Here is a 14,643-nt window from a genome sequence, read left to right as displayed (position 1 = left end):
AGGAGTTTCATATTCCTGAAACAGGAGCTTCATATTCCTGAAACAGGAGCTTCATATTCCTAAAACAGGAGTTTCATATTCCTGAAACAGGAGCTTCATATTCCTGAAACAGGAATTTCAGATTCCTGAAACAGGAGCTTCATATTCCCGAAACAGGAGTTTCATATTCCTGAAACAGGAGCTTCATATTCCTGAAACAGGAATTTCATATTCCTAGCACGCAATGGCTACATCAAGCATGTGATTCTACAAACTTGTTGGATGCATTTGCAGTTGAAGTCATTTTTATTGTAGATAAGAATATATGTTTCTAAACACTTCTACATTCATGTGGATGCTACCATGATTACGGATAATCCAGAATAAATTATGAATGATGACGAGTGAGAAAGTTACAGAGGGTCAAACCTATTATATTCTTATTTACAATAAATGTGACTCCAAAATGACACAATGCATTATTTACCAGTCATTTACATTGGGCACAAAATAATCTGAAACACAACCAAAACAAACTGCAAATGCATCCAACAAGTTTGTAGAGTCACAAGCTTGATGTAGTTGGACCAAATACTAAGTATATGGGACCAAATACTATACTTTTGACTTATTTCTAAGAATCGACAGGGGTGTCAAGAATTTGAGAAAACTTGTTAAACAAAGTCTCAAGGGTGTCAGTCATTTCAGACACCGCTGTACATGCACATTAGTCAGAATGCATTTCAGATCAATTTTATTTCCAAAACCAATATCGAAGGAAATGTACTTCAAGAGGAAGATACTTATGTTTTTTTCAGGCACTGTTTTATTCTCTCACAGTGTATTGAGTTCGTTTTCACATAACAACACAGAATCATTTGGAAGGAATGGGGCATTGTACAAAGGTGAAAGACAGGATTAATTATGCCTACGTTTGAACGGTATACAGAGAGGATGTCAATGACAAAACATCAATGTCCGTCAGTGTTATCGAGAACAAACACAAACAATATGCATGTTAACACAGTATTATCATATTAATATCTTTGAGGCTGTCATGATGGAAAAAAATATAGCATATATACATTTTTTAATTTTCAAATACATTAAGGACAATGCAACAATAGTATCTTATAGCTGGGAGGTAAATTACGTTTTCGAGACCCAAAAGGAGGGGAATCATCTGATCTCATCTAATCTCTTCACGTTTCCACTGCAACCACTTCTTATTGATACAGTGCTCTGAACAATATTGCTGCTGTGTGTCACCTCACTTGTGGTGCATGAGCTTAGTTACGACATTACAATACAAAGTGCCTTAAAAGCTGGTGAAAAAGCACTATATAAACGCAATCCATTCTTGTAGTGTAATAATCATATTCTCTTCACATCAGTAAACAAGTAAACACATCACATTTAAAGCTTTATAGGCAGAGTTAACATGTTCAGCAAGCATCACATCTACAAATGTACTTTGTAAAATGGAGGATAACCAGGAGAACGTTTATGTATTATCAAAGATATTCAACGCTATTATTATGGCTATAAATGAGGTTCAGAAGGTTTATCTCCACAATTCACTCCCCTTGTTGACTTTCATTGACTGAATTTCCAATTTGACCATGTTTTATACAGTACAGCTGCAGTTTCAAAGGAGTTGTGATAAATGAATGAGAGAGAATCCTACAAGAGTCAGCATAAAAAGCATCATTTCTTTGTAATGGAACAACTCCCATCTTCACTGAGTGTATAACCATCTTGCCTCACCGATGTTATCTTTACAGTAAATCAAATAATTGTTTTTTCTTGTAATTGGACCGGATGTGGGCAAACTCTATGGGGTAACCTTGCATATGTAAATCAACTCAAATTAAAACTAAAGTCATTTTTCCCTCGTTGATCACTGGACTTTCAAATTTGTAAGGTCTATTTCAGGCTTGGTAATTCATTCTTCTTGACTTTTTCTCTTAAGTATCGCTCAAACATCGGGGTACGGTGAATCACATTGATCTTGAATGTAACATTAAACACACTTATGCTACAAAGTCATTATCAACGTTTCTTTGGTTTTGTGTGGAATAAAGCACTATAAGAGTTTTGCTCTATTTATCAAAAATGTAGTAACCCTTCTCGCTGTTATTAGTAAAGATATTCATGTCTGCTATTGCTTCAGCTAAAATATGCTTAGAAGATTATATCCACAGCTACATTTTATAAAGTGTAAGTACTGCGCCCTTGTCAAGCAAAATAAGTCAAGGGTTTGGGAGCTGCATGAATATTATTCAGTTAGTCTATGTTGTATAAATATGATTTAAATTAGTCTAATATGTCTTTATTAAGTATGCATCGCTAATCAAATTTGATACAATTGCAGCACAATCCGCCTCTGGTTATAAACCTAGAGGAGTGATGGAAAGCTTTGTTCTAGTTTCAATGTAGCCAAATGAAAAGTACATTTTCTTGTCTTGCTTTTTTTGCTGCTTTTATATATGATAATGATGAAGGCTATTTACAGCTGCCAATTTGGGGGAATCACATCAAGAAGGAGATATAATGTGTGTCATTAGAATATAATAATATGAAAATACATGCTATTAATTTCTTGCTTTACTGACTTTGTGTCAATACAGGAGCTAAGTGTGGAATGCCTAATAATGCCTAATTATTATTTCAGACCTCAAATGATGAACTGCCTCAATCAGTATGGAACTAAATTGTGTTGAATCGATCTCTGGTGGAAATGTTGTATTTATTTTGCTTACAGTAAAAATGTGGCACAGAAAACATGACGTCAGATATAATTATTGAAGGGGGAAATGTAGGCCTGTTTATTTTTTTCGCATAGGCATACTTTATTTTATGTATATTTATATTTTCAAATATATTTTGCAATTTCGAATAAGTTAGAGGTTACAAAACCAGGCTGTTGTAAAACACAACCTTTGTGTATCAATTAAGCAATAAGGCTTGCAAATGATGGTGTGAATAGTTTTCGACTAAGGGCTGTTTCCCCGGCCCAACGTGGAGCGGCGGGCCGGGGAAACAGCCATCAGCAGGGTGTTATTTCAAATAATTCCCAGGTTCGAGGGCCTTATTACTTTTATTAACATTTGTAATTTTTAAAGAGAAATTACGTTTTAATTAAAAACTTTATTTGAATTATTACATTTGTTTTATTTCATCCTTCCACCAGAGGACATAGTCCAGGCAATAGCCAATTGTTAGTTCTGAGATTCTGAAGTTGCTAGACAAACGAGCTGGTCGCCCATTTCAAACGTTCTAAGCTAAAAAAGGTTGCCATGCAGTCTAGCTACTAGTAAAGTTAACACACAACCACATTAAAGCAGCTGAAATGACAGCAAACTTTTTGAATTTCCGTTTGTTTCACCTTTGTTTCTTTTGCCATTTATTTTGATATATCAATTACAATGATCCTAATAAATTAATGTGCCTAGCTCAGAGAAGCTGTCAGTCTCATCACGTTCATTCTCTCTATGGCACGGTGCAGATCGCAAAATAAACTGCAACATTGTTGCACAGGTCAGAGAGGCAGGCAGCAAGGTTTAGAGGCTAGACAAACCCTAACTGTTACAAACCAAATGCTAGCCTAGTAGCTTGGGGAAAAAATGTCTACATACTTTTTCCCAGGGGAGTTTATACATTTTTATAAATTGCCTGGCTGGACAGTGGGACAGTGGATGCGCATTGATAATTCAAATTAAACTGTTAACAGGCATTTCCCAGGGATTGTGATGAATAACTCCCTGCTATCAACAAACTAGCATCTAGCATCCAAACAACCCGTTTTATAAAATTCCTTAAATCCATAGAGGTTAGGAACCTAGCATCATGCAATTGCTGGTGGGTATGACCCAGAGTCTCGCCCTGTCCTGACCCTGCTGCCTTCATCTGTGAGCCATCACCTAGAAAAATAGTACAGATACAAACATAGGGAGCTGTTCAAATATTGGTGAGAAGAAGCTATTTTACCCATTCATACCCTGGCTTTAAATTTCAAAGCAGTACACCCACCCCCCTTCCATCTTATCCTCAACAGTGCCAAGAATAGCAAGTAAAGAGAGTAAACAAATATTTTGACCTGTTTTCTCTGAAGTAAAAGGCTATTTCTCCTCTTTTCTAGACTAGATTTATAAGTACAGATACCCGATCCAGTAGACCAGGTTGAAAAGGCCGAAGGCGGTGGGGAAGAATATTCGTGAGTAGGAATCGATCTTTGAAACTCGGACATGCATCCGGTTTTCGCGCCATGCTCCGGAGCGACAGTCGTCGAAGCAGCAGAAGAAGCTGGTGCAGTCCTTCCCATCCAGACACTCGTAGGCGTAATCGTCCTCGTCTTGGTAGGGGGCGATGTTATTCATCTGGAGCAGTGACGTCCCTGGCCTAATGTTCACCAAGCTGCTGGATTTCTGTAGGTAAATATTACAATCGTGGATGAGTTATTCATATCTTTCTAGGAATACACTTCAAGATTGGATTTTTATTTACCATTCACTTTAAGTTGTATGGTGCCTTCGGAAAGTATACAGACACCTTGACTTTTTTCACATTTTGTTATGTTACAGCCTTAATCTAAAATTAATTAAATCGTTTTTTCCCCCTCATCAATCTACACACAATACCCACAATGACAAAGCAAAAACAGTGTTTTAGAAATGTTTGCTAATTTATTTTTCAAAAAAATGGAAATATCACATTTAAAAAGGTATTCAGACCCTTTACTCAGTACTTTGTTGAAGCACCTCTGGCAGAGATTACAAAACGGAGTCTTCTTGGGTATAACGCTATACGCTTGGTACACCTGTATTTGGGGAGTTTCTCCCATTCTTCTCTGCAGATCCTCTCAAGCTTTGTCAGGTTGGATGGGGAGCGTTGCTGCACAGCTAGTTTGAGGTCTCTCAAGAAATGTTCAATCAGGTTCAAGTCCAGGCTCTTGCTGGGCCACTCAAGGACATTCAAAGACTTTTCCCGAAGTCACTCATGCATTGTCTTTGCTGTGTGCTTAGGCTTGGTGTCCTGTTGGATGGTGAACCTTCACCCAAGTCTGAGGTCCTGAGCACTCTGGAGCAGGTTTTCATCAAGGATCTCGCTGTAATTTGCTCTGTTCATCTTTCCCTCAATCCTGACTAGTCTCCCAGTCCCTGCTGCTGAAAAACATCCCTACTTCACCCATAGGAGTGGTGCCAGGTTTCCTCCAGACGTGACGCTTGGCATTCAGACCAAAGAGTTCAATCTTGGTTTCCTCAGACCAGAGAATCTTGTTTCCCATGGTCTGAGAGTCCTTTAGGTGCCTTTTGGCAAACTCCAAGTGGGCAGTCATGTGCCTTTTACTGAAGAGTGGCTTTCGTCTGGCCACTCTATCATGAAGAAATTATTGGTGGAGCGCTGCAGCGATGATTGTCCTTCTGGAAGGTTCTCCCATATCCACAGAGGAACTCTAGAGCTCTGTCAGAGTGACCATCGGGTTCTTGGTCACCTACCTGACCAAGGCCCTTCTTGCTCAGTTTGGCCGGGTGGCCAGCTCTAGGAAGAGTCTTGGTGGTTCCAAACTTCTTCCATTTATGAATGATGGAGGCCACTGTGTTCTTGGGGACCTTTAATGCTGCAGAAATGTTTCCATACCCTTCTCAGATCTGTGCCTTGACACAATCCTGTTTCATAGCTCTACGGACAATTCATTCAACCTCGTGGCTTGTTTTTTGCTCTGACATGCACTGTCACCTGTGGGACCTTATGTAGACAGGTGTGTGCCTTTCCAAATCAAATCAAATCAAATTTTATTGGTCACATACACATGGTTAGCATATGTTAATGCAAGTGTAGCGAAATGCTTGTGCTTCTAGTTCCGACCGTGCAGTAATAACTAACGGGTAATCAAACAATTTCACAACTACCTTATACACACAAGTGTAAAGGAATTAATAAGAATGTGTACATATAAATATATGGATGGGTGATGGCCGTGCATCATAGGCAAGATGCAGTAGATGGTATAGAGTACAGCATATACATATGACATGAGTAATGTAGGGTATGTAAACATTATATAAAGTGGCATTGTTAAAAGTGACTAGTGATACATTTATTACATCCAATTCTTTATTATTAAAGTGGCTAGAGATTTGAGTCGGTATGTTGGCAGCAGCAATTCAATGTTAGTGATGGCTGTTTAACAGTCTGATGGCCTTGAGATAGAAGCTGTTTTTCAGTCTCTCGGTCCCAGCTTTGATGCACCTGTAATGACCTCGCCTTCTGAATGATAGCGGGGTGAACAGGCAGTGGCTTGGGTGGTTGTTGTCCTTGATGATCTTGTTGGCCTTCCTGTGACATCGGGTGCTGTAGGTGTCCTGGAGGGCAGGTAGTTTTCCCCCGGCGATGCATTGTGCAGACCTCACTACCCTCTGGAGAGCCTTTCGGTTGTGGGCGGAGCAGTTGCCGCACCAGGTGGTGATACAGCCCGACAGGATGCTCTCGATTGTGCATCTGTAAAAGTTTGTGAGTGTTTTTGGTGACAAGCCAAATTTCTTCAGCCTCCTGAGGTTGAAGAGGCGCTGTTGCATCTTGTTCAACACCCTGTCTGTGTGGGTGGACCATTTCAGTTTGTCCGTGATGTGTACGCCGAGGAAGGCCTTAAAACTTAGTGGTTTCAAATCATGTCCAATCAATTGAATTTACCACAGGTGGACACCAATCAAGTTGTAGAAACATCTCAAGGATGATCAATAGAAACAGGATGCACCTGAACTCAACTTCGAGACTCATAGCAAAGTGTCTGAATACTTATGTAAATAAGCTATTTCTGTTTTTAATTTTTGATAAATTTGCAACACTTTCTAACAACATGTTTTCACTTTGTCATTATGGGGTGTAGATTGCGGAGGAAATTGTTTTATTTAATCAATTTTTGAATAAGGTTGTAACGTAACAAAATGTGGGGGAAAAAAGTCAAGGGGTCTGAATACTTTCCGAAGGCACTGTAGCTGACAAAACACTTGTGTGGTGAGCATTATCCCACATATTGGATGCCATTCATGGTGAATGAGCGCTGAAGATCATAGATGTATATTATAAATGCAATATATGACATTCAAATTCATCACGGTGGCTGTGGGAATATGCTAGGAAGAGCAGAGTTGTTCAGCCATATTTAGTTAATAAAAAGGCATACAGTCTTTTGGAAATTGGCATAGGCCTTTTTCCACTGCATTTTGTGCCATTTGCTATTTGTAAGAGACGGCGTTGCCATTTGTATTGAGCTTACAGGGATTTCCTTTTCTCTGCTCAATGTCACTGCTTGTCAGTCCCAGTTGGAAGGATGCGTGCCCGTTTACAGCGATGACTTGTGCCCTCTCTGCACTCCCACTCCTCTGCTGAGTGTGTGTTTACTCTCCCACAGAAATCAATTTCTCACAAAGTCTTTAAAACCCGGCTAAATATGATTACAGACATCAGATTAAGGAAATCTACCTTAATGGAAACAAAATAAGGCCTTGAGTTATAGGCAGCATTGTTACTAACGACTTTGACCTTGGAAGTGGCCGTGTTAAAGTTAATTATGTTAATGTTCATGTCAGAGAAAGAAGCTACTGCAGCTTCCTCCATTTGTGTAGCTGATGTATGCAGATTGACTCATTGTCAAGGTTATATGCTGTTATGCACTATTTCGTAGTTCATTACTAAGAAATGGTATGTGCATGTTCACACAACTCATTGAAATCTCCTATTTACATTGCTGTAATTTGATATATATATTTTTTTATTTTTTTTATTCCCATTAAAAAATGTACATCTTCAAATGAAATAGCAGAAGCTACTGGGAAGCAACAGTGGTGTCACTACCTGTGGTTTTTTGTCCGTATCCTTCTTGCTCTGCCTGTTGCTGGTGAAGTAATGTAGAGTCCCATATTCCATCAGAGCAGCAAACGTGAAGATGAAGCAGACAGACACAAACAGGTCCATGGCTGTCACATAGGATACCTTGGGAAGCGACTTCCTGGAGATGGTGCTCAGCGTTGTCATGGTAAGCACCGTGGTGATTCCTGCACAGGAAGTCACAAAGCCAGTTGAATGATTTAGCTGGTTGAGCTGACTTTGTGTGTTCACCTAACTGACAGATTTTTTGTCCGTTATAGAGGGGAGTAAGAAACTACTGAGGTTTAATCATACCTAAGGAGGTTCTGGCAGGGACAGCATCTTTATTGATCCAGAAAGAGACCCATGACAGCACCACAATCATGCTGCAGGGGATGTACGTCTGAATAGTGAAGTAGCCCATTCGCCGACTCAGGTCAAAAAAGATTGTCAAGATGACATATTCACCTAGACATTCAAAAGAGAATCATACACACAGATAAAAGAAGTGAAAATGTTTTGCATAATTTCATAAAACTTAAAAACCAGAGGTAAGAGTGCAGTTTCTAAAAGGATGCATGTCATCCCTTACCTGACTGTGTATGCGCCACATCTGATGTGTTTCGTAAACCGACGAACGCAAACTGGTAGAGTCTCCAGTACCTTTGGTCGGCCACTTCCACAGAACGCTTTTGCCAACGGTACAGAATCTCATTTTTAGGATAGCCATCTAGAAGGGTGTACGGTTGAACACACACAAACACACACATGTAAAATTAGGAACCTCTCAATGTCCAGCCTTGTCCAGCCTTGATTCCACAATCCAGAACACAACAGTGCATCTCAGTACACCACAGGGGCATACTATATGGCCAAGCAGGGGAGCATTCAGGATGGTACACATATTTCCTCTAACCATGGGATGCCCTTCCAGTTTACACTGTAGCGCTCGACAGGGTGTGTGGGGGTTAAGATCATGACAACGAGACATGAGAAGCTGAAGCACAATGCAGGACGGATGGAGAATGACACAGACAGAGCATGAATCAGTTTGGGAGCGCTGCATAATTCATTAGTCTGTCAGAGAATGGTACTTTGTGACCTCCTTTCTCCCCCGGTGGAGCAGATGATAGATCATACAGGCTGAAGGGACAGCCTCAAGCAGATGGGCTTGTGTGGGGCTGGGGCTGGGGCTCAGCTCCTAATGCTGGCCCGCTCTGACGCCCTCTCTGGGCTGGCTACTGAAGCTGAAATTCGAAATGACGGATCAAAACGGGGAGAGTGTTTAAACACCTACAGCTCGAAAACTCCAGCGGACACGAGTGCTCGTCCATAGGAAAGTTATGCAGCTTAAGGTAGCATTCCGCATTAATAGTCAACCTGACAAAAACAGAATTGTGACAGAGAAAAGTTAATGATGTGTTACATTGATTTTGTAATGTGTTTTTTTTTTCCCAAACAGGCTTGATCGTAACAATTACAAACAAAGTGTTTCCCTCTCTTTTATTTAAACAAATGCTAGGGAAAAATAACAATGGCTTCAAGATCATGCTTCGACAAATAGCGGGTGCCTAAAAGAGGGCTACAAGACAAAAGTACAGATGCACAAACTAGAGCTGCACATACCACGAGTACTAAACACAGAGTCCTGGAAAAACAAAGAATTGCAGCCGTCATCCTCCTACCTCAGCGTGTACATCACTCTCCCGTTGTTCCACAGTCGCAGCAGACGGTTCGGAGTAGTGATCCAGTGGGCGTCAGACTTTCTAGAATTCCGGAAGAAGGTGTCAGGAATCCAGATCTTTCCCACCATGTTACTGTTGAGCATCAGGACTTTCATGGAGCTGTTGAACTTAAGGCGACTGTCATACCACGTCTGGGCAAAGAAGATGTCTATGGTGTACTCCTGAAACAAGATGGACACATGGGTTAACCTTGCCATGGAACAGATATTTTACACCAGTGTATTGTGCCACTGCCATGATTATGTTCTGGGCATTGTATTAGATTGTTGCTCTCCTGTATTCCTTCTGTTTCAACGAAGAGCATCAATGCAGTACATGACCAGACAGGACTTACCATGTTTCTTTTTTATATACAGTACCAGTCAAAGGTTTGGACACACCTACTCATTCAAGGTTTTTTTTTTATTTTTACTATTTTCTACATTGTAGAATAATAGTGAAGACATCAAAACTATGAAATAACACATATGGAATCATGTAGTAACCAGAGAAGTGTTAAACAAATCAAAATATATTTGACATTATTCAAAGTAGCCACGATGAACCACATTCTTAACCTGGAATGAGTAGGTGTGTCCAAACTTTTGACTGGTACTGTATATATTTTTTTTAAAGTATTTTGTATGTTTATTGGATAAAGAGAGGTAGAGGTGAAAGGTAGGACAGTGACTGCTGAAAGTGTGCTGGATTCAAACCCATGCTGACAGCTGTACATCTTACATGTGCTCTAGAGGCAGCGGCCTAGACAGCTAGACCCCCCCAGGCCACCAGACTCACCATGTTGATAGGATCGACTGGTCCGATGCTGTTGACATACACCGCTGTCTCAATCACTGTGGGCCTAACTGAAACAAAAAACACAACACCTTTCACCTTTATGAATGTAACCTATCTCTACGGTATAGCCTACCAGGGGCTCTCAAATAATGCAAGTATGTACGAGGTGAAAGAAAGAACCACATTCTTACTGCTTCCATGCTGCTATACACAGTAGGCTATACAGTCCACAATCTCAAACGAATCAAACAACTTTAGGCTACTATGCTTAGAAGTAGAATTTTTTTTTTTATTCGCAAACCATTTGTATCCTCCGTCAGTGTACACGACAATCGAATGAACTGAACTCCTAACAATGACCCAGAGCCTTGCGATCAATCATGATTTGGCTCAGCATTCTATCCACTGTGTGTAATCAATCTGCTTAAAAATAACTTCACATTGGCCTGCACACAGCACAGTTACGTCATTGCCTTGGAGGGATATTTTAGGAAGGAGTAATACACTGGCAATGGGCTGAGTCCTGATTTTGAGATATGCATGCAACTTATTCTACAATTATATACACTCTGAAAATGACTGGTAAGTGCTAAACAATGCTGAGTAAGTTAATGATGATCTATCACAAGCTTACATAATTAATGGGGCACTAAAATGTTTAAAACAAAGCAGATTCCCACTGGCTGCTGTAGAACTACCCCACTGGGTACAGATGTCAATTCAACGTCTATTCCATGTTGGTTCAATGTATTTTCAATGATCAAAGCCATGCAATTCTGATTCAACCAGTGTGGGCCCAATGGGACTTGCCTCCAATGTCAGGTCGGAGTTTGTTGTCATAGCCCTGCAGCAATCTATTTAAGATCAAGGTGACATCGCTCTCATAGACCTTGGGCGATAAAACCCAGGTCTTATTTATGGGGACGTCTTCATAGTCCTCATCCTCCTTTGTACTGGGCCCAAATGACGCCACACTGCGAAGAGAGGAGAGACAGAAAATGATTCAGAGGGAGGGAGGGAGGGAGGGAGGGAGGGAGGGAGGGAGGGAGGGAGGGAGGGAGGGAGGGAGGGAGGGAGGGAGGGAGGGAGGGAGGGAGGGAGGGAGGGAGGGAGGGAGGGAGATATATAGAGAGAGAGTTTGGTTCTGCAGCTGGAACACTGGAATGACTACTAAGCAATTCATTAAGCCAGGTGTTTTGGCAGAAGAGCTGGATAGGAATCTGGGGTAGAGTGGGGCTAAAGGTTGAGGGTTTACAAGACACACACTTACTGGAATTCAGACCAAGGCATGTTATAGGGGAAAAGGTGTCAGTCTGTCCAGATGTACAGCTTCTCTAAAAATGATTTATTTGATAAAGAAGGCCAAAGACCACACTTTGGAGCTTACAGTAGAGTCTTGGGTTTGATTCAGGGAGAAGCTATAGAGGTAGATCTGGGAATTGTACATCCCATTCCATCCGCCCTGTAACTGTGCCACTGTATCTGGCGGTCACAAATGAGCGAGTGCTCCGGTAATACCAAGCCCAGCTACTGTTGTTTCGTGTTAATTAACATGTATCCAATACCGTTAAGAGACCTGAGGACTTGTCACCTCGCCCAGGCCATTCAGCAGTCCCTCCCAGATGCTAGTGCACAACTGCCTTTAAACAGAATCGATATGGCCAGACCCACTTGTCCAGTGCCACTGAATCTGTAATCTCTACAACAATGGTTCACACTCCCAATAACACTGAGTATCCATAACCCGCCATGTTAAACAACCTAAAAGCACTAAATGTCCATAACCCTACTCCACTGTTGGTCCATTAGAAGCAAGTGGGCCCTTTTAGATGATAAGAGATGGCTGAGAGTTTGAAAAGGCAACTTGAGCTAACTCTCAATAAATTCTAACATATAATACATCATATAAATCTGTCAAATAATGACTTTGAATTTTTTATGGATTTATACCACATAATTTGTTTTGTAAACTCACAAATACATCACAACACTACAACTAAGCAAATTGTATGGAAGCATATTATTGAGGGCTGCAAGAATGTTGTGGTGATCAAGAATCGGTGACCAAGACTCTATAGTGTCACAACCAAAGCACAGGTCTAGGATCAGCTTAATCTACCCCAGTGGTCTTGGGTTACTGGTTGTGTAAACTTTTATTCAAGCCCAGCACTAACACACCTTCAACTATTCAAATGCTCATCGAAACCTTCACCAGTTGAATTCTGTTGCTGGCTGGAACAGAACCAGGGTTGGTGACAACTGCTACAGGCCTATTGATTGATCTATTGATTGGAGCCAACTTAACAGAACTGTAACACCCAGAACTGATCCTAGACCAGCACTTGGTACTACCCCTCTAGCTGGCTGCCAGAAGAGATGATGAAAGCGGAGCTGGATGCTCATGGGAAGACAAGGGATCAGTAAATCGGTGGTCAGGGTCTTTGTACTGGAAAACAGTGAGTGAGTTGAGTCAATATAGCTCACTACTATTGGGTACAACGGAAAACCCCAACCCTCAATAAGCATGAAGGACTAATATACTGTGCTGATCAAAGCCATGCAATTCTGATGCAAACTATATTGCAGGGTCAGAACCAATCTACTACAAGGTGACAGATAAGTTTATGACAAAAAGATGTCTGAAGGTTCATGGCGGTTATCAATACAAGGAACAGAGCCAACTGTAGTGACATAGCCTAATAGTCATTCATTCTAACTTCACAGCTAACTTTTTTACCTTGATTTTGTAATTGGTTTATGGCCCACATATATATATTGGTCAATTTGTGGTATTAGTTAATTAAATGTAAGGTTCAAACTCATAAATCATATATCTTGCTCTTGAAGTGACAGCTGATATTGCCATAGACTCAGATTAAGGTCCTTTTTGCCGCATAGGCCTATGTGAAATCTGCTCTATGGGCAAGAATATAGCCAACATGAAATGTATTAAGCAAAATGTACAGTATCTAACATTTTATACGCTAAGCTTAATCATTATATTTTTGAAGTGTTGGCAGGAGTTGGGAATTATGATGCTGAGGCTTAGAATACCTAATGTTTGCTGCTTGAAAAATATTTCTGAACGAGTATTGTGCGATTCGTTTAGAATGAAAACGATAATCTGCAGTAGACTTGGTTTTGCTCAAGGTTGTCCCTCTGATTTAATTGACATTGCCCGCTGAAATAACGGAATAGTATATACTCCCTACAGGCTATAGTCAAGGGTAGGCTATTACACTTGGCATTCTTTACGCTAAACAAATTAGGCTCCGCTAGGTTTCGCAGTTATATGCGTCCAACATAACATTGTAAGACATTTTACAGATTGTGTCGGGATTGTGTTGACAACCGCGCACGAATCCTTCGGCACAATGCTACGGGTAGCAGCTAATCAACACATTCGGTATGATCTTCAACCCCTTTTATCCTTATTTAGTACCATAAACGGACGTCTTGTCGCCTACTGCCCTAATTCAGAACCACCGAAAACTCATCGGTCATTCATATCGCCACTAGTCCAGTGCAAACTTACCAGACTCCGAGAAGAGCTAGCAACAGCCACGCATTCATCGCGTTGCCTTTGACATGTTGCAGCAGAAGCTTGGTACATATTGCGGAAATCCCACAGTTCATTTTCAACAAAAGACACAAAAATATCGGAACTAGGTCTAGAAAATAAACGCGATGTCTCCCTCTTTGTTATTCAGAAGGAATAGGTATGGTTACAGATGTTTCCGAATTTGAGTGATGCATACATTATCTTTATGGTGTTGTGCTCCAGTAAGGTGGGCGAGGATAGGGTAGACAGACCTATAATATGGCTTGAGAGAGCCTGCGTACTCTTTGTCGGGAAAGAAAAATGTTTCAGGGAGTGCTGCACCAGTGGGTTTTTTACGCTCATCTTGCATCTCTAACCTGCTGACACGGCCGTATATACTATATAGCCTATACTGTTCTGCAGTAGATGAACATTTATCAAAAATGTTGTTTGTTTTAGATTTTTTTAAATTACAACATAATCTGAATCTATGCTTCAATATTTCCATAAGCAAACCTGGATATAGTGGGGCTATATCTTTCAATATTCCCACAGTTCAACTAATTGAACAACTGTCCCTCAACATTCCCTCAAACACAGAACCCAACCCATATAATTATGTTATCACAAACCAACCTATGGAGAATGAATAACTCATTGACTGTAAATTACTCTACTTCAATGTTCGCACAACCCAACCAAGCTGAGGACTATCCCTATTTGGCGACTTTG

General features: G+C 40.7%; 1 protein-coding gene across 2 annotated transcripts; it reads right to left on the bottom strand.

Annotated features, from left to right (window-relative positions):
* Nucleotides 1-716: 716 nt before the first annotated feature.
* Nucleotides 717-14,199, bottom strand: gabrg1 (gamma-aminobutyric acid type A receptor subunit gamma1). Of its 2 annotated transcripts, XM_021574153.2 has the most exons (9): nt 13,906-14,198; nt 11,181-11,344; nt 10,371-10,438; nt 9,534-9,754; nt 9,146-9,228; nt 8,441-8,578; nt 8,164-8,316; nt 7,837-8,036; nt 717-4,406 (listed from the first exon to the last, which is right to left on the bottom strand). In XM_021574153.2, exons 1-9 carry the CDS (start codon nt 14,004-14,006, stop codon nt 4,128-4,130), a joined length of 1,407 nt encoding a protein of 468 aa, XP_021429828.1. In that variant the 5' UTR covers nt 14,007-14,198; the 3' UTR covers nt 717-4,127. The 2 variants fall into 2 exon arrangements, with proteins under 2 accessions (XP_021429828.1, XP_036810646.1); XM_036954751.1 differs by lacking the exon at nt 11,181-11,344 and having other exon boundaries at nt 13,906-14,199.
* Nucleotides 14,200-14,643: the final 444 nt, after the last annotated feature.

The sequence above is a fragment of the Oncorhynchus mykiss genome, chromosome 19, assembly GCF_013265735.2.
Source record: "Oncorhynchus mykiss isolate Arlee chromosome 19, USDA_OmykA_1.1, whole genome shotgun sequence".
Taxonomy (NCBI): domain Eukaryota; kingdom Metazoa; phylum Chordata; class Actinopteri; order Salmoniformes; family Salmonidae; genus Oncorhynchus; species Oncorhynchus mykiss.
The sequence above is the reverse complement of the archived record's forward strand: the minus strand, read 5'-3'. Positions and strand labels throughout refer to the sequence as shown.